Here is a 24,593-nt window from a genome sequence, read left to right as displayed (position 1 = left end):
TTCTCACTCTCAATTTTAAAGACCCTAATTGCACTCCTTATCCTTATGCTGTTCATGCCAAACATGTGACTTTTTTTTTAAGCATCTGTAGGTCTCCTGAAAGAACACACAACTGAGGAGGCAGGCTACAGCCTCCTCGCTTCCAGGTAAGCTGGATCTGATATGCTAGACACAGTCAGAGGACTGGAGTCCAGACTCTTCTGTCAGAGCACCAGAAAACTAAGGCCTTTTAAGACTTTCAATGCAGTGTGAAATTAGGTCCCAATAAATTCAGCAGTACTCTCTAATAAAGTCTCTCAAAGTCAAGGGTATTTAAGGCTTACCTTAACAAGGTCTGAGAAAAGTACTTCAGGGTGTTTGCAATATCTGTTCCTGATGGTACGGGATAAATGTTGTGGAGAACTCGGTTATGATATTCCTGCAAGTACCGGATCTTGGAAGCAACTAGATAAAAGCAAAAAGAAAAAAAAAGAAGAAGAAAAAGAAGGACCTTCTTGTAATATGTATCAAACACACAGCGAATAACTACAAACAAGAACTCAATCCGTACTTTTTTAAACACATGTAAATTTTCCTGGAATTCCATGATAGAAACCCTAATGCAAAACACTTACAACTGAATTCAAATGTAAACTTATTTTTAGCTTTGTGGCTTGATATCCCTACACGAACTGTCTGTTCCTTTTCAATCACTAAGGAGAGCATTATTCTAATCTCTTCCTAATTATCTACAGATTAGCTTCCTCTTAGCAAAATGATAATAAATGTAAACCTCTGTCACTAGAAAGTTATGGCTAATATGAAGGAAAAAAACTTGACACTCTAAAACACCCAAAAAGTTGGGTGTCCACTGTGCAATGGCATCAATTAAAATCAGGTTCTCTTTAGCTCAGTAGTGATTATGAAAGTGTGTTTAATGAAGGCTTAGCTGCATGACTGTGGTGAGGATATATTCACTTGTTGAGTATCAAGGCAGAACACAATGACTATGTTGTAATAAAAACACAAACAATAAAGATCACATTTTTCTTCCAATGAATTGCATATATTAGGAACCATCCCAATAGCTTTCTGAGCTTGGCTTCCCAGTCTCAAGACAGGAGGGACTAAACATGTGTATTTACCCTCCTACACCTACCTGGAGTCACCAGCATTGTCCACATTCCTGACCTGACCTTTGACCTGGCTGTAGTGAATGGCCCAGCTCTAGTCATTCCTCTTTGCAAATCCCAAGGAGCCATGATGATCAACGTCTCTCTGGTCTCCTCTTCCACAGAGTTCTCAATAATGTCCGTTTGTCCTTTCAATCTTTAAGGCTACCCGGGGAGCCTTTTAGGTGGTATGGCTCACTGTCAGCGGTTAGCAGAAGACATATCAAGTCCCGGAGAAGCAAGGTTTTGCTGTTCCCAACAGCCAGTGGGTATAAGCTCCTGGATGCAGCTAACCGAAACGCTGGCTTAAGCAACTTAAAGAAAGTCAAAATGCTTTTGACAGGTGTGCAGCGGAGAACCACAGAACAGTAAATATCAGAGCAGGGAGAACCTTAGAGCCCTTTCCCGCTACCATTTCAAAATCTTAAAGGTGGGAAAAGGAGGCACACGGGGTGGGTAGCGATTAGCTCTCCTGACTTCTGATCCAGTGCTTTTTCCACTCTGACAGTTCTGCGATTAAGCCAGCATGCACACAGTAAAGATTCATTATACAACATCAAAACAATTGTCAGCTGTTGTTGGGCTAATCGCTGATCTGAAGTCTACAGGTTCCATGGCTCACACTTGCCCTTCCTCCTTTCTGCTTCTCAGCATTTTCCCAACCAAATAAGTTCAAAGTGCAGATAGATGGCCTCTATCATCATCTCCAAAGACAGTGATAACTTTAATATATATTATTTCACTTAATCCACAGAATTTGGTTATAAACAAATTTTCTGAGATAAACTATAAATAGGTAATACCAGAAAATATATCAATTACATAATCAGCAAAAATCCATTTTCTTCCAAATGTCTTTGACCTGTCATGCATCATAACTTTAATAATGACATTACAAGAAACACTCATGTTAATGAATAGGTCTAAGCTCCCAATATCTGATATATGTGCCAGGCCAGCTTATACTTTCTATTATCACAATGATATTTTACTACTGTGACTTTTCTCAGGTTTTAATACTCGTCAGGTCTCTGTGGAGAATTTCAGGAATATCGTTCATCCTTCTACTAATATCATTCATCCTAAAAAGGAAGTTGATAGTTCGGGATGTGGACAATAAGCTGAAATAAGGCGAAAAGTCAGAGATCCCCCAACTCAATGGCTTACTCATAATTTGAGAGCTTTAAAGCCATCATTACACAATGATTGCAAGCATTCAAACGTGTTTATGAGATGAATGGGTGCTCTTTTTATAGAGACTTCCGTTAAGATGCAGTAACAGCTCCTTTCAATGAGTTTCCAAACACGCAGGGGAAAGCAGACGCTACGGCCACTTCCTCCTTTGAGATCTTTGCATAGTTTACATATTCACATAGCGCCATCTCTATTCACTCACCTGTTTATTTTTCTATACAAAATTGTGAATGTTGAAAGGCATCTTACTTATGTTTCCATCCCAACCTTAAGACATTGCCTAATGCTGAGTGGGTACCCAACAGTTACTTAAGAACAGCTTTAGCGCACGGTTCTCTCTCTCTCTCTCTCTCTCTCTCTCTCTCTCTGTCTCTCTGTCTCTCTGTGTCTGTGTGTGTGTGTGTATACACACACATATATATATATATGTACACATATATGTATATGTACATATATATATACACATATGTATACATATATATATGGATGCTTATATTCTTAGATTCTAGATACCTAATAAATACTCAGGAAGTTACCAGTAAATGAAGGTAAAAGAAGAAAGAAAAGGGTAAAGACGAACAAATTCGAAATCATGAAAGACAGCTTACAGGACAGGTCAGGAAATGGTCAAATTGCTTTCTATATTGGGAAGGCCAACAAATTTCCAGCCCTTGTAGATTTCTTTTCAACTACTTGAAAATAATAAGGGCACTGGAGAGATGACTCAGCAATTAAAAGCCCTGACCACTCTCTCAGAGGACTTGGTTTTGATTCCAAGCATCCACATGGCCACTCACAACCGTCTATATCTCCAGTGCCAGGGAACCTGATGCCCTCTTCTGGCCTCCATGAGCACTAGGCACATACATGATGCACTTACATACATTTGGGCAAAACACCCATGCACTTAAAAAACAATGAAGATGAAGAAGAGGAGGAGGAAGGAAAACGATCAGAACCATCTCTGAGAAGTAGTAACCTGTAATTGTCCTGAAGATATAACTAAAGCTCATTTGCATTTCAACCTTGTACAGAAGAGAGGATGCTTTGTCTGGCTCATAATCCCAGGAGGACCCAATGCCTCATCAAAGCTCAGAAGTCTTGCTCTTAGCCCCACACATGTACTGCACTGTTACTGCAGACTCCAATGCATGTGATCCATCTCCAAACACAACTGATCTCAGGACCACATATGCGCAGCAGTCTCCCACTCTACTCTGCTCAGGTTACATCTTCAGAACGTTCTCAGTGACCTGGCCAAGCCTTATTTCGTAGGAAGTCATCTGTCATAAATCGCATCCCTTCACATTCAAAATTGAAATTCTAACCTCAAAAGGTGAGTGTAGCTGGAGATAAGGCCTTTAAAAGAGGTGACCAGGTTCAAATGAAGTCATTACAGCAATGCGTTCTTTGAATACCACCTTCCTTCTGTCCTTGTAAGAAGATTAGGACACAGGCGACATCAGGGATGGGGGATGGGAGAGGAAAGGCCGAGAGAGGACAGGTGAGAAAGTGACCATCTGTGAGGCGAGGAAAGAGGCCTCAGGAGAAAGCAAGTCTGCCAACACCTTGATCTTGAACTGAAAGTCTTCAGAACTGTGAGAAAATAAATGTCTGCTGTTTTAGCAGATCCATCTGTGGTGCTTCGTGGCAGCTGGAGAAATTGAATACACCATCACAGAGGAAAGTCCCGAAGTGAAAGAAAGAAAGGTGTGAGCCCTGAATTAAGACTTCCTGATCCTCTCTTCTAAACCTTGGTTTCCCTCATCTGTAAGACGGAGAGGATCACGTCCGAAATTCAGTTCACAGTCACTTAGCACAGCGCCCAGAACATATTCACTTGCAGTAGATAACACGAGCTGACTTGTGTCTCATTCCTCCTGCTACCAAGCACCAAATTCACCATAAGAGCCCACCATCCACCACCAGTCCCCCCCCACACACACACACACACATGAGTCATCTCTCCTTCTTTATTAAGACACCATCATTAACTAGAATCTCCTTTGTCAGAGGGAAGCGTCCTCTCTCTCTCTCCCCACTCCCCAAGTCCTCTCACTCACCCCATCTGCCTCCCACTGTCACTACTGCCCTGGATCTGGTTTTGTGGCAACCCTCTCTCTCTACAGCACCCAGAGTGTCACATCCAATGACACTTCCCAGTCACCCATGGCTTTACTAACCCTTTCAGCTCTCCCATACAGTCAGTCCACCAGTCCCACTTTTTTTTCGAAACTCTCTTCCCTTGGTTTCCCCAACACCATGTTCCCCAAGACTTCTACTGTTGAGAAACATCCCTCCTAGAGTGCTTTGCCACCTCAATGCTTCTAGAATTTTGAAAATTATCAGGACTCAACCACTGACCCTCATTTTCTCTCCCCAAGCAATCTCATCCACCTGTGGAGCTGCCACTTCTATCCATGGACCAAAGAGTCTGACACTCACGTCTCCATTGCAAATGCTTATGTCACATGAACAATAGACCTCCTATCAATGTTTTTTTCCACTGAGGAATCTGACAGGGACCTCAGAGTAAACTCATCCAATGCTAAATAATCCTTCCCTCCCCACCCACCCTCAAATAAAACCCGGCTACCACCTATGTGATCTACCAAGTTCCTCCTACTGTCTACCTCCGACCTAATCCATCACAATCTAGAAACACAGCCACCAACTGATACCTCCGAAGTATCTTCCTCCTTCCTCTTCAATGGCTTGCCACCGTCTCCAGACAGACTCCAGACGCTTCCTAGCTCATCTTCCAGATTCTCCTGAGTGTCTCATGTCTATTTGCACCTCAGAGGTGGCTTTACATACCACTTCCTCATAGAGGCCTTTGCCAGTGTTCCCATCTGAACTTATCCCCTGATCCACACATCCATTCTTCTCTATATAATACATGAATTAAGGTATTTTCCCCCCAATGGCTAACACAACTTGTAATTGTATGTTTGTTCAGATGAGCGCTCGCTGCCTCTTCCAAGTGGGCATGCGCCAAAAACCTCGTACGTGCTCACCACTGCAGAGCCCCAGGGCCTTGTAAGGACTGCCGGTGCAGAGCTCCGATAAAGGGGAGAAACGAAGAGGTGGTCAGCAAGACAATGGCTATTTTCAGCCATTAAACTCTGTGTCCTTTACAATCCAGAAAACCAATTGCCAAAGCAAATGCAAATGAGCAAAACCAAAAACAGCTGTAAGAAACGGTTTATCTCACAAAGAAGGCACTAGGTTTCTCTGAGCACATCCTAATCCAATCTCTCCTCTCGGCTGCTTTACTTCTTAGATGCTTCGCTATGCTCTTTTGTTTTTAGGAAACAAAACACAGAAGAAAAACTCAGTTGTAGACATAAACTGTCTCAACAAAACCAGGATTGTATAACATACAAGTTTCAAATATGCTTTTTAAGCTTAGACATGTTCCTACGTCACTAAGTGTGTTCAAAATGATCCAGAACTATTTTCAAATGTTTGATTTTTCAAGGCTATCAAAAAAGTTAAGAAAAATAATCAGATGAGCACAATGAAGAATATAAAATCAGATAAAGGCTGCTGTTCAACCATACACAACATTTCAGTGTGTTAGCCTTCTTGAATATATGTATATGTATAATATATACATATGTATGTGTGTATGTATATATTATATATATAATTTCAGAATTCATTTTCCCCATACATCAGAAGTAGATTTCTGCATCATTTCAATTACTCTGTAACTTCTTTTTTAAAGTAAATTGTAATTTTATTTCACCAATCATCTGTTGATGTTTGTGAGGCTTGGGATGGGTCCACTCTTCCTGCAAGGCAATAAAGGAGCTGGATGCTGGATACCAGCCAACACTGCTCTTGCAAAGGACATGAGTTGGGTTCCCCACCCCCACAGCAGGCAGCTTGCCTCTAATTCCAAAGCCAGGGTATCTGATGCCCTCTTCTGCTCTCCTCAGGCACCTACACACATGTGACATATACATATACACATAATTTTAAAATAAAGTAAGTCTCTCATGCTGCAAAAGAATGCCCCCTTAATACCTGAGCATGGCTTTGTACTTCCTTATAAACAATTTTCAATGTAGACAATAAGAAATACACAAATATGAAATATTTCGGAATGGTTTGGGGAGGTAAGCTATGGTAGTGTGTACCTATAATCCCAGCACTTGAAAGGAGCCAACCGCAGAATTAAGGGTTCATGATCAGGGCTGGAGGTTGTCTCAGTAGTTAAGAGCACTGGATACTCTCCCAGAAGACCTGGGTTCAATTCCCAGCACCTATGGGGCAGCTCACAACTATCTGTAACTCCAGTTCCAGCAGATCTGACACTGTCGTCTGCCCTCCCCCTGAAAGGCACACAAATAAAACCCTGGTACACATAAGACCATCCTACATAGCAAGTGTATGGTCACCCAGGGCTGCATGAATCAAAATAAAATAAAACAAAACAAAACAAAACAAAAACAAACTGCTTTAAAAAAACAAATAAAGCTTTTTGAGATACTTGATAAAATGTTCTTTAGAAAGATATAAACATCATTAGCATTGATAATAACATCACTGAGTATCGACAATTGAGTGTGTGTGTGTGTGTGTGTGTGTGTGTGTGTGTGTGTGTGTGTGTTAAAAGGTTTTGTGTTACCCATCCAATAGCTGACTGTGATCATCCACTTCTGTGTTCCCCTTATGGAGGAGCTAGAGAAATTACCCAAGGAGCTAAAGGGAACTGCAACCCTATAGGTGGAACAACAATATGAACTAACCAGTACCCGGAAGCTCTTGTCTTTAGCTGCATATGTATCAAAAGATGGCCTAGTCGGCCATCACTGCAAAGAAAGGCCCATTGGACTTGCAAACTTTATATGCCCCAGTACAGGGGAACACCAGGGCCAAAAAGGGGCAGTGGGTGGGTAGGGGATTGGGGGGGGGGTGGGTATGGGGGACCTTTGGGATAGCATTGAAAATGTAAATGAGGAAAATACCTAATTAAAATAAAAAGTTCTTAGAAATGATAAACTGTATAAAACTAAAAAAAAAAAAAAAAGGTTTTGTGTTACATCACTTCCCGTTTACAGTTTACTAAACCAAAGCACCCCAGAAGTAAGTGATCTGACCTTGATCACAGAGCTCTGTAGAACTGGTCACTTAGCAGGTCCGGAGCCATGCTTTTCCACAGACCACCGTGTTCTCTAATTGCTTTTAGTGTTTGGGGGCGGGGGGGGGTGGGCATTCAATAGATATGATTGAAATAATATTCCCCTAATCCTTCTTGTTTTCAATACCCCATTAAAGAACACTATAGCAGGCAGATGAGCTATTAGACTAAATTTCCAATATATATTTCAGAAACACACAGCTCAATACCTCTACTTCACTAGTCTATCCTTTCCTTGAAAACTCAAGTGACTTTCATCCTTCGGAATCCACCTTAAGACCACATCACCAGCTCTTAAGACTCTTTTTCATCATTCCTGAAGCCTTCTAATTAACTAGACATTATCAATTGCTCCTTGTCTAAGCATGCAGAGTGCCACTCTCTAACGGAGTCGCCTCATTACACGCGTAAGTCAGTAGCTGTAAGCTGATCTGGATGACACCAGTTAGCTTCATGCTTGCAAATTCATTTTCCCAAACACCTCTAGGTCCTTGAAGATAGGCCTGCCCTCACTTTTCATTGTAAATCCCTCAGAATGTGCACACGGCAGATGGTCAGCAGTAGCGGTGGCTTAAATGTCTACGATTCTGTATCCTGCACATTGTCCAAATTCTTTAAATGTTCTGCTATTTTTTGTACAAATTATTTCCATGTACAATTTATTATGTAAGTTACATAAAGAATGCAGTATTCTTTTTCATGGTTAATTTCCTTCCCTTGTTCCAACAGAACTAAAAAAAAAAATCTCTTGATACATATTTCAAATGTTTTATAAGTTCTTTGTTACATTCGAATACTCACTCTTTTTTTTTCTGACTAGCCATTCTTCTTCTAACAGGCTGAGTGTCATGGAGTTTCATGATACCCTACAGAGAGCCCTAGATGGTCTATGGGTTCCCATCTACAGCTATGTATTACCACAAGCCACTTAATATCTTGACTTGGGGGGGATTCTTGTTTCATGTTGTTTGGTTCTAACCAAATGAAATTAAAATAGCATTTCCAGTACAATCTTTGCCAATCTTTGTTATTAATGTTGTAACCCTGACAGTCTGCATTCTGATTCTACCTTAATTTTAATCAGTTTCTTCTTGTACTGTATAAACTCACTAACAGATTTGGCATGGTCCCCTTTTAAACTATCTTCTTGTCAGTTTACTATTTCCTTAAGGAATAACAGACACTGGTCTAGCAGGATTGCTCAGTGGGTAAAGGCACTTGCCATCATGCCTTAAGACCTGTTTGATCCCCAGACCCCATATCCAGCTGGGAAGAAAGACAGAAACCAACTCCACAGGGTGGTCCACTGGCTTCCAAACATGCACCATGGCACACATGTGCACATACTCAAAAAGACAGACTAAATAAATAAGTAAATAAGTATTAAACATTTTTAAAAGAAACTATAAACATAAGTAAAAAGTATCTAGACATAGTTCTCAGATCAGATTGCTATATTCACCACAGGGGTTTAAGCAGCAATTGTCTCTGATATCTTATTGTCTTCTTGGTCAAGCATAGGTTACAGAATAGGATGTCTGCCTTAATTACCGCTGCATGTCTGTCTTTATTTACTTGTTTTGTATTAATAGAAATGGGATTATTTAGTAGTCGTATTGGTTCTAACATAAAATCATCTCTCAAGATCTATTTTCTTCTCCCTCCTCACAATATCACCTGAATTAAATTTGCACAATTTCCTTCTGAGATAAATTGCTATAATAATCTGTCTGATTGCACCCTGATCCTTTTTCAGTATGGCATCCACAGCAATCTCTCCAGAATTCAAATGTTTTTCATTTTCAGTTCATTGAAATTCCATTAACATATGAAGCCCAGGAAGAATAGTTTCCTGCTCACCAGCCCAGCCTCCTCTCCTGCTCTCTACCTATATGTCTCACCCTAGCCATTCTAACTGGGAAAAGCCCACGTGACCGTCTTCCTTAAGCATTGTTCTGTTCAGAAATGCAATCTCTACCTCTCTGCATGGAGGCTCCCAAAAGAATTCCCCAAGTTTCAGGTCAACCATGTCTCCTGTAGACAGCTAACCTACCCTAGCACATGTCCACATTGCTGAAGTTATCTGAGCGTTCCCAGTCCCGGGCTCCTCTCTGGCATGTACCACTGCATGATGTGGCCAATAACTCAATAGCTGTCTCCACACTGGACTACCGGGAGCATCACTTTTAATGCTGTACACGCAGCATATTGTAAGTGTCTGGTTCTGAATATACATTTGCTGCATAAACAAGTGAACGTAACACACAACTCAGTACAAACGAAGCAGTTTTAAGTAAGTTTCTAGTCCTTTCAAGAATTGGAGTTAAATTGTGGATATAGCTAAGGTTTTCTGTCCCCTCTTCCTGGTACTCATCACAAGGACCACTTTCTCCTCAAAACCCCTAAATCCATCACTATTTGGGAGTATGGAGTGATCTGAATTAAATAATGGGGGGGGGGGTGATGCGCCTCCCCCAAGACACAGCTCATGTGTGCTGCTAATCGCCAGGCTCAGGAGCAGGGCTACCCCAGCCCACTGAGCTGTACATCAATACACCACATGCTTCATGCTGAACATGCATCCTCCAGGTTGCAGCTCTGTGTGCCCTGCTGGGTAGACTCCAGTCTTGCTTTAACCCCATGTTTCCCAGCTATGCTCCAATATCTTCCTTTTGTAACAGGAGTGCTGGGTTGACTCTGCGCCATTATGCACTTAGAAGGATGGGATGTGTGTTTGAGTGTTTTAATTGCTTGTTTTTGCAGGGACTTTTACACAGTTTGGGAGTGTGAAGATTTTGTGGATTTCTGAAGTTGTCACTGGATGCATTTTGGTGACCAGGGCAGAATGCTATGGCTTGAATGCCCCTCCCTGGGCTTTGATTGGTTTGTTTGCTTGCTTGCTTGCTTGCTTGCTTGCTTGCTTGCTTGTTTGTTTGTGATAAATAAAGTTTCACTGTGCAACCTGGCTGTCCTGGTACCTACCATGCAGAGCAGACTAGCCACTTCTGCATGCACCACCCTGCCTAGCTACAGGCTCATAGTTTGAATACTTGCTCCCCAGGCTGCAGCAGCTCTTTGGAAGAGGAGTCTGACTGGTGGAACTGGGACCCCAAAGGTGGCCTTTGGAAGGGACACATGCCCCTGACTCCTTTCCTATACTCTCAACCTTCCAGTCTTATATCTGTGACATGCCTTCCCTGTGCACACTGGCTGCCAACAACCAAACCAGTCACTTTGCATTTCCTGCCATGATGACCTGGGGTTCATTTTAAACCAGAAGCCAAAATAAATCTCCCCTCCCTTGAGTAGCTTTTGTCAGCTATTCTATCATGGTAATGAGAAAAGCATGTAGATACCAGTTTTCGCTTGAATTCTGGCTCCCTATGTACTAGCTGTGAAAACGAGGACAAGGCAATGAACTTCAGTCAGTGCTAATTCCCTTATCTATACAATGAGGGCAATTGTTTTTTATCTCAGGGGTTGCATACAGCAATTCAGCATCACTGTGACCGGCATACAATAAAAGAACGTTACAGTTCTAATTGGCTACTACAGACCTTCCCCCTCCCTCCCTCCCTTCCCCTTCCCTAGGTATTAGTTCTGCCCTTTAAACAGAAGAGAATACACAAATGTCATTAATAGTGAAGATATTCAAATATTAAAATGGAAGGGGGAAACAAAGCCACAAACCATTGCCTGAGAACTCTCCTGGGGATGCAGGATCCTGTGCAAATCCTGGATCAAAGAATGCCACTCCCCCCTTAAAGGAAGGTCACCCTTGCTGAAAAGCAAACCCTCACAAAAGGTATGCAGGAAGAGTAAGGGCAAAGGAGACAGACAGACAGACAGACAGACAGACAGACAGCCAGCCCAAGCAGTCCAAAGATGTCAGATGCCACACACCACCTCATCAGGCTCCTCCAGACCCTCACACACATATTCTTCAGTCCATTTAAGTTCCAGGTGGCCAGCTCTACCTGGCACATTCGGCAGACAAGAAAGGCCAACAAAGAACATCCTCATCAAAGAACTCCAGCCCCCCCCCGCCACCACCACCACCACCACAAAACACTGTGTGTGTTTAATTATTGACATTCTTCAAAACATTCCCACAAACATCGTTGAGTTAGGTTTTGAGCATTTAAGGTGTAAAACTAAGAAGAAGAAGACATGGGAAGTTTAGGGAGATTTTAAACATTACACAGCAAAGCGGATATAAAGTAGAAGACCTGAGTGTACTCATTCATTTAACAGACATTGATTAACTAAAAACTTTGAGGTACTGATGCACAACCCCACCCTCACCCCACCCCACCCCGTCCTCTAGAAGGTCACAGAAAAGTGCAATGATTGTTCTCAGTTCTGATGTGCACTGCACAGTGCTAGTAAACATGAAAATAATGACTCTCTTACTGCCACATTTCCAGTGAGAAGACTGTAGTTGACAGAGCTCAGTGGGTCACCCTGAAGTGGCAAGAGATGTAAACCAGAGAGCCGTTTTCTGTTACACCACCTAGTAGGAGACGCTAGAACCAGCTATGGCCCAGGGCAGCTGATTAAAGCCACACAGGGAGCTTTCACATATGAATCTGTAAGTCATAAATGAACCTCTTGTCATATGTGGGGAGAAAACATAAACACAGAAACATTCCCCTTGCTGGAAACGAGACATTTGCAATTAGAGAGGGACAAGCCACTTACTCAAGGTTGCTAAGTCAGTGCCTGGTGCTCTGCTGGTCAGGAGGGCTTGAACTAAGAACTCTGTGAGTCAGATTTACCTCTCTGTAAGGTGGAGAGAGTAATTCAGGAGATGCGTTTCCTTAGACCAGAGGGTTGATGGTCAGGGAGCGCTGAAAGGAACAGGTTCCCATCCCATCTAACACAACACTTGGGATTATGGCACTTGGGTTGAAAGTAACTGGGCAGCTTCCACAGATCAAAATTTCACCCTGAAGGAATCTGAAGCCCTGTTTCTAACCACCTTCCAAAGCATCACTCAAAGACTCAACCGTTGTAGGCCCTAAGTGATGTGACAAGACACCTGAATACCATGCTTGAGGTTTCGTGGGAGAAAAGACAACAGCTACCGGTCTATCCATAACAGCTCAAATCCACAACTGCAGATCTATTGAACGGACACTACAAGATGCTATAATCTCAGACTGCAGAGATGGCTCAGTGGTTAAGAGCACTGAATTGCTCTTCCAGAGATCCTGAGTTCGATTCCCAGCAATGACATGGTGGCTCACAACCATCTGTAATGAGATCTGACACCCTCTTCTGAAGACAGCTACAATGTACTCACATACATAAAATAAATAAATCTAAGGAAAAAAAAAAAAACCACTATAATCTCTCTGCTAAATTGGGCGTTTCTCCCTAATTAAAAAAAAAAAAAAAGAAAAGAAAAAAAAAACTAGAGTTTTAAGAGACCTTTAGTAGAATTCACTTCAGAGATAACATAATACTGACATTCTTTACATTTCTACAGCAAGGTTAAATAGTCAAGAAAAAAATCTGAATTGCTAACCACTGTCAGGGTTAGAGCAAGCTTGATTTAAAAAAAAATAGAGCCACCTAGATGGTAAGCATGTGTGTGAGAGATAATGTTGATTAAATTAATGCTGGTGGGAAGACCCAGGTCTTAGTTGTGGCTAAGACTGTTCCTAGGGCAGGGGATCCTGGGGTCTATAAGTGGAGAGGGGGCTGAGCAGCCCAGCGTTCATACCTCTGCTGCCTGATGTGAACACAACATGACCAGATGCTTCAGGCTTCTGCTGCCTTCACTTCCCCAGCATGATGGACAGGAGAGAAATGAAGGCCACCCTTGCGTATCATTTGCTTTCAAAGGAAAATAACGCTGCTGAAAATCAACTCTGCTCCCTAAGAAGATAAGAGCTTCCCAAATTGTCTAAATAAGAACATGAACTGCAGCCACCATAGTCTGCAAACACCTGGCCATGTGGACAACCACTGGGAATATGTGGGATCCCACTTTCCTGTGGAAGCAAGCTATCTTCCATGACAATGCCCAAGTCCAAGTGGAGAGCCACGATCAGTCTGGAGTTAAAAATTCAGATGTGCCATGATTCAGAGCAGACAATACAACATTCACGACTACCACACACCACCCTGCAGGGAGATTCACTCAACCAAAATTGAACACCTATTAAATAGAAGAGCCCAGCTCATTGGGGACCATTTTTAAGAAACATAAGCATTTCTGTACCATCCCTATGTACCAGGCAGTGTCTGGAGCACTTTGCCCATTTGACTCTTGTAAATTTCAAGACAATTCTATCGAGGCAGGCACTGGCTTTATTTCTCTCTCCTTGTTTTTTTTAAAGATAAGAAAACTGAGGAAATTGTTGTCAGTTTTAAAAATGCATGCCGTCCACATATAATTTGTTCTTTCCCTCGGGCAGCAAGCGTCCATCAAGGTTCAACCATACGCAAGACAACCCTCACCTTCAACCTCATGCACAGCTAGAAAAGAACAAGACATGAATAAAAACAAGACAGTGTTTTTAAAGGTCTATAAAGAACTATATAAGGGGCTAAAACAGAAATTGACGACAAAGTGAAGGTATCTCTTCTGCACAGAGTGACTTTGGGACCGGCTCTCCGAAGAGATGATTCTTAAGTAAGTCTTAGAAGATGAGATGACACTAGACCTGCGGGGCGGGGAAGGGGGGTCTGAATTATGACTGCAACCTGAATGTCATTTATCATGCTCAGTGAAAGGTCACTTGCATACAGTGTAAGGATATATACATATATATATATCATTATAAATAAATGTAAGGAAGGAGATATACATACATATATACATATATATGTATACATATACGTGTGTGTGTGTATATGTGTGTGTGTGTGTGTGTGTGTGTGTGTATATATATGAAAGAGAGAAGAAAGAAGGAGATGCAAACGAATAGAATCTGGAGATCTTGGAAGCTAATAGGTAGGAAAAAGCGTGTGATTTGGCAAGCTGGAGGAAGTTGGATCCCAGGACAGCTGCAGCAAAGAGGAGGAAAATGAATGTGCATCTTAGAATTCCCTAAGGCACACTGGCCACACCACAGAACTCTGCATCTACAGATGAGGGAAAAGGACAGGAGGCAAAACAAGGTTTTTAAAGATACGGTGGAGAACTGTTAGGAGTCATCAGAAGGCTAAATCATCTCCTGTACTTAACATCTCTGGCAGGACTCCTCTTCCAACCTGGCAGAGCGGAAGCTTGCTACCTAGCAAAACCATGCATCTGAGAACTCTAGTGGAAACCATGCACATCTGAAGATAGGGGTAATCTACAAAGGCCAAGGCGATCAGCCAGCTAAATGAACTACGAGGACCACAATGCTAAGCCAACCCTCAATCTCAGCATCCAACATCCTCGACCTTCAGATTAGAGGTTGCAGGTCTGCCTTTGCTCCTTGCCTCCTATAAATCTGACCTAAAAACAGTGACCTCGAGGGATCCTCTAGTCAATGGTCCACCAGCATGCTACTTCAGCATCTTAATCCAACCCTAAATCCGAATGGACAACGATGCACAGGCAGCCACATAAAGAAAAGGCAGGGCAGAAGAAATGGGAAATTACCTGGAGGAATGGAAATCTAAGTGGAAAAAGAAACTCTGTGTGTGTGTGTGTGTGTGTGTGTGTGTGTGTGTGTGTGTGTACTTACACAGGTAAAGTATGAGGATCCTAGTTCAGATCCTAAGCACCTACTCAAAGCCTGGGATGGTGTCACAAGACTGGTTCCTTGGGGTTGGGAGGCTGAGACAAGTAGATCTATAGAGCTCACTGCCTGGACATTCTAGACAAAAATGACAAGCTCTCAGCTCCATGAGATGCTGTCTTAAAGAACAAGCTGGAGATAAAGGAACAACCTTGAAGTTGGACCTTCACCTCTTTACGGGCATACATAGGTGAATGCACCCCTCCACACACACCCATACACCATAGACACACACACATTGATTGATTGATTGATTGATTGATTGATTGATTGATTGATCAAGTAAAAACTGCTATAAGGAGCTGAAGAGATGACTCAGAGGTTAAGAGCACTGGCCGTTTTTCCAGAGGACCGGAGTTCAATCCTCAGCACCCACATGGTGGTTCCCAACTATCTGTAACTCCAGTCCCAAGGACCCAACACCTTCTTCTGGCCCCTGTGGGCACCAGACATACATGTCGTATATGCAAACAAAACACTCATACACATAAGATAAACAAATCAAAAAAATGTTCTAAATATCACCAAGGACAGCACTCTAGTTATAAATAAACATTGGTGAGCTTTCCAAAAATAACACCCAGAAAATGACAAGGAAACAGAGCTATTGAACATTGAAACATCATTTTAGAAATAATCAACAGCAAGACTAAAAGTTGGGAAAATTCCCCCCACGTACAGCAAAAAGGGGCACAAAGTGAGGGAAAAACGGTAGATCCAGGAAACTGAACTTAGACTAGAAGTGCCAGAAAAGGCATACAAACAGGCAAAAAAGCAGAGGAGGTGAAGCCACTAAATGAAATTAAGGAATGTTTAGGTAAAAGCAGATTAAAAGGACCCATCATGAACTAGCAAGGTGGCTCAGCAGGTAAAGGCGCTTACCATTGAAACCTGGGAACCGAGTTTAATCCTTAGGACCCAGGTAAAGGTGGAAGGAGAGAGCTGAACACACAAAGCAGTCCTGTGACCATGGCCCGTGTGCCCCTAAACACATCATACATACACTGATAATGATGATAATAATAAATGTTTAAAGGGTCCCATCACAACGAAGAAGAGTAGACAGAGTATAGCACTACAAGATGTCAGAAACTAGAAACAAAGAAAAGATTCTATACGCACCTCGATATTTCTCAACATGTTGCAGTGCTTAGGAAAGATCAAATAGCTCTGGACCCTTCAAGAGCAGTACCACAAGCAAGACAAGAATGAAGCAATTCATTCAAAATCCCAGATACAAACGATTACCAAAGCAGAAGTATGTGTTCAGGCAAATTACAAATTGAGCCCATGGTGTGTTTAGACATTTGTGGGTGCATCCTTTCTACTGAGAGGACCAAGACCCGGTAGTGCATCCTATATGGATAGTAACCTGCCAAGGTCAGAGGAGTATAGCTAAGAAAAGACTGGCTAAGATTGCCATCACTAAGAGTCCCCATACCCAATATACTGTGTTTTTAACCCAATATGCACTGCCTGGGCAAGCATGGTCCTGATTTTCATCTGTTCTTAAGCCAGTGAAGTTCCTACCCTCTTCCACAATGTCCTCAAACAGCTAAGGACACTCATTTACCCCACAGAAGTGTTCTATTTTGAGCTATGCCTAAGCACTAAAGGTGAAAAGCAAGCTTAAACAAAAAAAAAAAATCCAATGCAACTTTCTCATGCCACTACACTGCAAAGGCCCAAGCACGGGCTTTAAAACTTATTGGCTTGCTTAGTTATTCCCAAAAGAGGGGCTCTCAAAGATGAATTCAGGCCATGCCCCAAAGACTGCATTAGTCTATCTCATAATATAAGAGGGAGCATACAATGACATGTTCATTAGAAGACAACATTTCTGGATTTTCTGTGTACCTACCTGTGACTCTGTCCTCACTCGCCATAAACATATTTTCCTAATTGTCCTGGTCATTGTTCCCTGGCTCCTCTTCAATATTCCATGCTGAGTATGTGTTACCCAAACCTATACTAGACAACTCAAGCAAGACCTGGTGGTATAAGCAAGATGCAGTCATACAAGCGATTCCTGCACAAGCTTTGTGGATCATTCTTTTATTAAAGAATGAAGGGCTGTTGTGGCCACCTTGGCCCCAGAAACAGGAGTAAGTGATCAGACACAAATCTACTTCTAAAGACAACTGCCATCTAGCCAAGAAATGGTATTAAACCTTAGAGAAAAAGACTTGAGTGTCCAGAGAGTCCACTGAAATATGTCACAAGAGGAAGAGGGTTCTGGGAAGAGGGTCACGGCAGCAATACCCAGAGTGTTTTCCATTAAAACCAGGCAAGCCCATGGGGATAAGAACAGCAAAGATCTCTGACAATGTATAGCAAAGCAGGGAAGAGGTTATCCCCCAAACCAAATGCATAGGTTAAACACAAGATGATGACAGCTACACGTGTATAGGTCATCAGCATTCATAGAGCAGACACGAAAGAGAAGTCGGCGGTCCTCGGCAATGGTCAGTAAGTTCTACTGAAAATGTAGTCGACACATCTGAAAAGAGCCTTTGGGCAGAGAAGGGCTATTCGTGTGGTAAGAGCTCAATGCAAAGAGGCAGATTTCCCAAGCACTCACAAGCCAAAACCCTCCCTCAGAATCAAGCTCACACTGAGGCAGAAACACTGGGAAAGACATGAAGGTGGAACAGTGTAAAGGCACTGGAGGGGGCGAGGGGAATGGCGGTGGGGATGGGAGCACAAGCGGAAGTGGGGGCCTGGAGGGGGCGGACAAGAGGAAGTAAAGCAAAGGAGGCAAAAGGGAAACTCAGAAGAGACAAGGGCAGAAGAGGACAAATGGGGCCGGAGAGAGACGTGTGGGTGGCTACGAGTAGCTACTGTTCCTCCGCAGGACCCCATTTCTGGTCCCAGCGCCCAAGTCAGGCAGCTTGAGGGGAACCCGTTGTCTCTTAAGTTCTGAGGGTTCCCGCACTCACACATACAAAACCACAAAGGGACATGCGTGTATACACATAATTAAGAATAATTTTAAGCAGGGCAGAGGTGTCGTATGCCTTTAATCGTAGCACACAGGAGGCAGAGGCAGGCAGATCACTGTGAGTTCAATGTCAACCTGATCTACAAAACAAATTCTAAGACAGCCGGGGCCTACAGAGAAACCCTGTCTCAAGAAACAAAATAATAAAGAATAATTTTAAATTTTTAAAAAGCAAACGAAAGAACCACTCAGAACACTTACTTAACCTAAAAACTGAGTAACAGAAAATACCATATATTAATGTGTATAAATAACAAAACAGAATATCATAACAAATTCAAAATAAGAAGAGAGTAAGTCATAGGGAAAATGAATGCGGCAGTATATTTGCTAAGCAGCTCTTGTTAAATGCCCCGCAATATAATTTTTAAAGTTTATATTGTACATATAAATGTTACCAACTCAAAAACAAATCATTAACAGCAAAGAAGCAGCAAGGTCTGTCCATTAAGCAGATAAAACCTACAGCACACTTTAATATATCTAAACAAGCTCAAAATAATTAAGAAACCTGCTACATTTGTGTTGTTAAAAAATACTAGATTTAGGTGACCAGATAAAAGAGACATAACAAAAAGAAAAGCAAAAAACTCTTGAGAGAAAAATAAGGTAAATATTTTAATGCTGAAAATTACATCAGTCAAAATTACATCAGTCAAAATGTAAGACTAAAAAGTACAAAGGACCATGCTTAAGTAAAGCGTGAAAAGAGAAATTCCTTTTATTCATGTTTCATTGGTGTGAGAGAGAGAGAGAGACAGAGAGACAGAGAGACAGACAGAGAGACAGAGACACACACACAGAGAGAGACAGAGACAGAGACAGTGAGAGAGAGGTGTTTCTGGGCAAATGTACCAGAGCATCCCTCTGGCTGTCAGAGGACAACTTTACGGAGTTGGTCCTCTCCTTCCACCTTTCTGTGTGTTCCAAGGATCAAGCACCAAGTTTGCTCCAGAAGTATCTTTACCCACTGAGCAATCTCACTTACCCTCCCACCCTGAGAGTCTTAAAAATTAAAAAGAAGCAAAGTGACTTCTGGTTATGATCATACAAACCTCTACCAAGAAGCCTGCCTCTCTCCATAGATAGATAGATAGATAGATAGATAGATAGATAGATAGATAGATACATACGTACATACATACATACATACATACATGCATACATACATACATGATAGACAGATTGATAGATAGATAGATAGATAGATAGATAGATAGATAGATAGATGATAGATAGATTGATAGATGGATAGATAGATAGATAGATTGATAGATGATAGATAGATGATAGATAGATAGATAGATAGATAGATCGATCGATGATAGATAGATAGATATAGATGATTGATAGATAGATGATAGATAGATAGATAGATGATAGATAGATAGATTGATTGATAGATGGATAGATTGATAGATAGACATAGATAGACAGATAGACAGGTAGACAGACAGACAGATAGACAGACAGACAGACAGACAGACAGACAGATTAGATCGCACAAGTAAGAAAGCAACAGAACAGCATCGGGCTAAAGTTTCCAAGGAGGATGAGAGAAGAAGGCAGGAAGTCAGCTCCCATCTCTAGGAGACAGTCTACGCTGTACAGACAGACAGAAAAACTCACAGTCTCTCTGGACTGAGGGATTAGAAAAAGAAAGTTGGCAAACTGTAAATGCTAAGACAAGTGGCAGAACTGTAAGGGGAGAAAGTTGGAGAGGCAGGCCTGGAGCCTTAGACACCTACCTCACAATCCTCACACCCTAGGTGTCTAGTCTCTCACTGTCCTCTGGGAAACAGGCAAAGGGTGGCTCACCTAGAGGCTAAAGTGCTGCATAGATCAGGAAACTGCTGAGAGAACAAGACAGTCCGCCATTCAAGTAGAGTTGGGTGGATCATGCCCAGCACTTGGGAGGCTGAGGCAGGGTGACTGTCATGAGTTCAAGGACAGCCTTGGTTTCAGAATGAGTTTCAGACCAGTCTGGATTCCAGAGTAAGACCCTGTCGTAATTAAAAACAGAAAAGGAATAGAGAGTGGGAGATTGAGAAGGAAGATTGCAAGTCAATTCCAACTGAAAAAAAAAAAAACATGACCTACCAAATAAACAACATTCATCGGCAGGAAATAAGAAAATTCAAAGTCTTCACAACTTAGTATTCATGAGATCCAGCAATGCTTCAAATAAACCGAACAAAGAAACAGAATAACGACATATTCTCAGAAGAAAAGGAAGTCAGTCTAGTTCAACCCTGAAAAGAAACAACTGTCAAAAACTAAAACAGATTTCAGTGCCATCCCTACACCTGTCCTAGATGAAATACAACACACTTGCCGTGCATAAAACTCTCATCAGAGAAATGGGAAGTCTCCACAGAAAAAGGGAACAAAAGAGGGCTGGTGAGGCAGACAGAAGCTCTCGGAGCCGACGGGGAGAGAGAGAGCCAGCTCTCGAAAGCTGTCCTCTGACCTCCACGCAACCACTCACACAGACACAACAATGGGAGGCAAAATTTAAAATTTCCTTTTCAAAAAAAGTAAATAGAAGAAAGACAAGATCAAAATTCTAGAGCTGAAAAATAAAACTGCGTATTGGGACAAAAAAAAAAAATCACCAGATGGGCTAAGCAGCTGAACATAACAAAACAGAGGGATGATTAATAGAAAGTGTCCTAGGTGAAAAATAAGAAAAGGATTGGGGGTGGGGGTGCAGAACTTCGGAGGCCTGCTAGATAACGCTGGAGAACAGGATGCATGTTTAGTGAGCCCATCAGAGGGAGCCAATAGAAGCAATAGGCAGGAGCATTTGAAGCACTAGTCATGAAAGAGCTCCCAGATTTGCTAAAAGACAGACATTTTCAGATACAATACACACACAGGAGTAACCCACGACAGTGGAAAACGCACGGTCCCTGGACTGGTTTAAAAAAAAAACAAAAAACAAAAAAACGAAGATAAAGCAGCCTTGAAAGCCCCGAGACAAAAAGAACTTAGCACCAACTCCATTAACTTTGCATAAACTCCATAAAGTCCAGCATTCACCAGGCAATGCTGATGCCCCCTGCAACCACGAGGGAGGGACAGATGCAATGGCATCTCGACTGAAAAGAAAATTGATAAATCAGAATGCAGAATCCAGAAAAAACAACTATTATGAAAGGTTAAGAGCAAAATAAAGATCTCTTTGGATAAAAAGATGTTTAAAGGTTTGGTCACAAGCAGATTTATACAACAAAACAAAACAAAACAAAAATAAAAACAAAACAAAACAACCAGCAACTTCCCGTGGAAACTTGAATCTTCATGGGAAGAAGGAAAAGTAACTTCCCAGTTTAAAAGGAAGAAAGCAAGGAATGGATGAAGGAAGGGAAAGAGAGGGGAAGAGGAAGGGGTGGGAAGCAGAGGGAGGGAGGCAGAGAGAGGGAGAGGGGGAAGGAAAGAGAGGTAGGGAGAGAGGCAGAGGGGGAGGGAGAGGGACAGAGCCTCTCAAAAATGGAATATTTTGATAAAACAACAAAAATAAACTTCTTTTTCTCCTAATTTCTTTACTAAATACGTAACTTAAAAATTAAACTTATAATGTTGCTTTGGGGGAACAGGTAACATATATATTTATATTACAAAAAACAATTATAAAACAAAGACATGAACAAGATTTTTATACAATCAGCACATTTATATTTTGTAAACTATTGTAAATTAATTGTATGTTATCATTGCTAAAGCAACCATTTGTAGGTTTTTTTTCCCTAAAAACTGTCTCCATAGCTAAGGATGACCTTGAACTTCTAAGATTCTTGTGTCCTCAAGTGTTGGGGTCACACGCCTGGGCTACCACACCCAGCTTGTTCAGCGCTGGTGACTGAACCCCAAAGTTCATGCACAGATGGTAAGCACCCTGACAACAGAGCGAAACTCCAGCTCAACCACTAAATTCTAAATGAAGCAAACAAACAAACCTAGGAAGTAAAGTCTAGAATGTTGGGAAGACATGGGTGGAAAATCTATCACACACACAATCAGCAAAAGCAGACCATGGTGGCACTATCAATAGCCTATAAAGCAGTCATCAAGACAAGACACAGCAACTGAGGCCAAGCGCAGACCTCATAACAATGAAAAAGACAATGAACAGGAAGGAAAGCATTCAAACCCACAAAACAAAAGTTGATAGATTTAAAGAAAAAATAAATCACATAAGTAGAGGTAAAGATTGCAACATACTTTAATCAATAACTGATGGAGAAAATCAGGCAAAATGCATCAAAAATATGGTAGACTTTAACATATCACTCAACTGCATTAACATTCTCTTCAATTATACAAGGAATGTTTATTAGCACAGACCATATTTAGGGTCATAAAACAAATAAAAGTTAAAAAGAGTCAAAGTACACAAAATGTGTTCTCTATGTCAGAGCGAAGTGATGTTAGAAATCAAGAAACAATCGGAGTAACTAGAGAAATCCCAAATATTTGGAATTCAGTTCATTGCTAAAGAATTCTAAGGCTCAAAAATAGATAAATAAACAAACCAGAGATATTAGAAAATGTTTTGAGCTAAGCAATAATGAAAATATAACCTATCAAAAATCTAAGAGCCAACATGGTGGCACACACCTGTTCTCTCAGTGTTCAAGAGGCGAAGGCAGAAGGACCACATCATAGCCATGTTCAAAGCCAGCGGGACCCTGTCCAGAAAAAATAACAAACAAACAAAAAAGATAGGACAATAGGATTCTCTTAACATGGGTCTGACGAGGAAACACATGACTTTAAAACTGCTTAATAAGGGAAGATTTCAAAACAATGATATAGGCTTTTATGTCAATAAACTAGAGAGAACCAAGTCCAACCAAACCAAAGGATAGAAACAGTGTAGCTAAGAAAAGTGTCAAACCAACACTGGATGTTTGACACCAGGGAAATTCAAAACATCTAACCAGGAAATTCAAGAATACAAATCAGGTGGTAACTGCCAGTATCAGAAATAAAGGAACAGCTTTGAAGTCACAGTTTAGTGGGCAAAGTGCAAGGTATTAAGCATGAAGACCTGAGTTCAGCTCTCCAGCACCCACACAAAGACCAGGCACTGTGACATACATTTATAGCCACAATTCTGGGGTTGAAAAGACAGGTGGATCTTAGGGGCGCAATGGCTAGACAGTCTAGCTCAATGGTTCTCAACCTCCCTAATGCTGCAACCCTTTAATACAGCCCTCATGCTATGGTGACCCCCCATCTATAAAATTATTTTCATTGCTATTTCATAACTGTAATTTTACTACTGTTATGAATCTTAATGTAAAAATCTGATATGTAGTATATCTGATATGTGACCCTGTGAGTGGGTCATTCCATGCCCCCAAAAAGGTCATGACCCACAGGTTGAGAACCACTAGACCAGATGAACCAGTAGGTTCCAGGTTTAGCAAAAGACCCTTACTCAAAAAAATAAGCTAGACAGCAAAAGAGGAATACGCCCAAAGTTATTCTGCAGCTTGTACGTGGGTGAGCACAGGCAAATGCGCACATGTGCACGCACACGTGCACACATACACAGCATGCTTGCACATAATAGAACAGCAAGCTTAAAAATATAGCAACAAATTCTACAGGTGAAAAAAAAGAGGCACAAACAAGTTTATGTCAATACACAGACATATGGACAAATTTTGCCAAATGGACACCATGAACGCATTCCTTGAGAGACACAAATAACCATAACTGACCTGTGATAATATGATATATGTTTATGGGTCTCGTGTGCATACATATGTTTATTTGTGTGCACAGATTTGTGCAGGTAGACACACACACACACAAAAAATGTGTGCACGCTTGACCGCCTTGGCTGGTGAGATCCAGGAATCCTCCTGCATCCACCCCGGTGCTGGGGTGACAGATGTGTGCAGCCATGCCAGCTTTTTTGACTTGGGTATGGGAGATGTGACCTTAGGTCATTGAGCTTGCATGACAGACATGTGAACCACTAAGCCATCTCCCCAATCTTGTTTGGGGATATTCGGGCCACAGGGTGGAGCTTCTAACTCCATGGTCTTTGTTCTTCCATAAATGCCTAGAGTAATATGGTGAAAGTAAGTTTTTCACCTTTGCTTGGAAAAGCTTGGTAACAACAAAAGTAAATGAGTTTCTTGAGACAACATTGAGACTGCAGAAGCATATATATATATTTATATATTTACCAGAAACCATTTATATATTTACATATATGCATACCTGCATATATATATATATATATATATATATATATATATATATATATATATATATAAACACACAGGCATACATATACACACATACATACATACACACACATATATTTCTCTCTCCTT

At 41.5% G+C, this 24,593-nt stretch overlaps 1 protein-coding gene across 19 annotated transcripts in view; it reads right to left on the bottom strand.

Annotated features, from left to right (window-relative positions):
* The window catches only part of Unc79 (unc-79 homolog), a 236,846-nt gene that overhangs the window by 192,435 nt on the left and 19,818 nt on the right, over positions 1-24,593 (bottom strand). For 12 of the 19 annotated variants that reach the window (XM_017315037.2, XM_006515746.3, XM_006515748.3 and 9 more), the window contains exon 1: positions 324-24,406. In XM_017315037.2, the coding sequence (XP_017170526.1) occupies positions 324-586 (263 nt within the window). In that variant the 5' untranslated portion in view covers positions 587-24,406. Of the gene's footprint in view, positions 1-323; positions 24,407-24,593 lie in introns of those variants that run through there. The other 7 variants (XM_006515747.4, XM_030246673.1, XM_030246675.1 and 4 more) reach the window with 2 other exon arrangements.

Source organism: Mus musculus, chromosome 12 (genome assembly GCF_000001635.26).
Source record: "Mus musculus strain C57BL/6J chromosome 12, GRCm38.p6 C57BL/6J".
Lineage (NCBI taxonomy): Eukaryota > Metazoa > Chordata > Mammalia > Rodentia > Muridae > Mus > Mus musculus.
The sequence above is the reverse complement of the archived record's forward strand: the minus strand, read 5'-3'. Positions and strand labels throughout refer to the sequence as shown.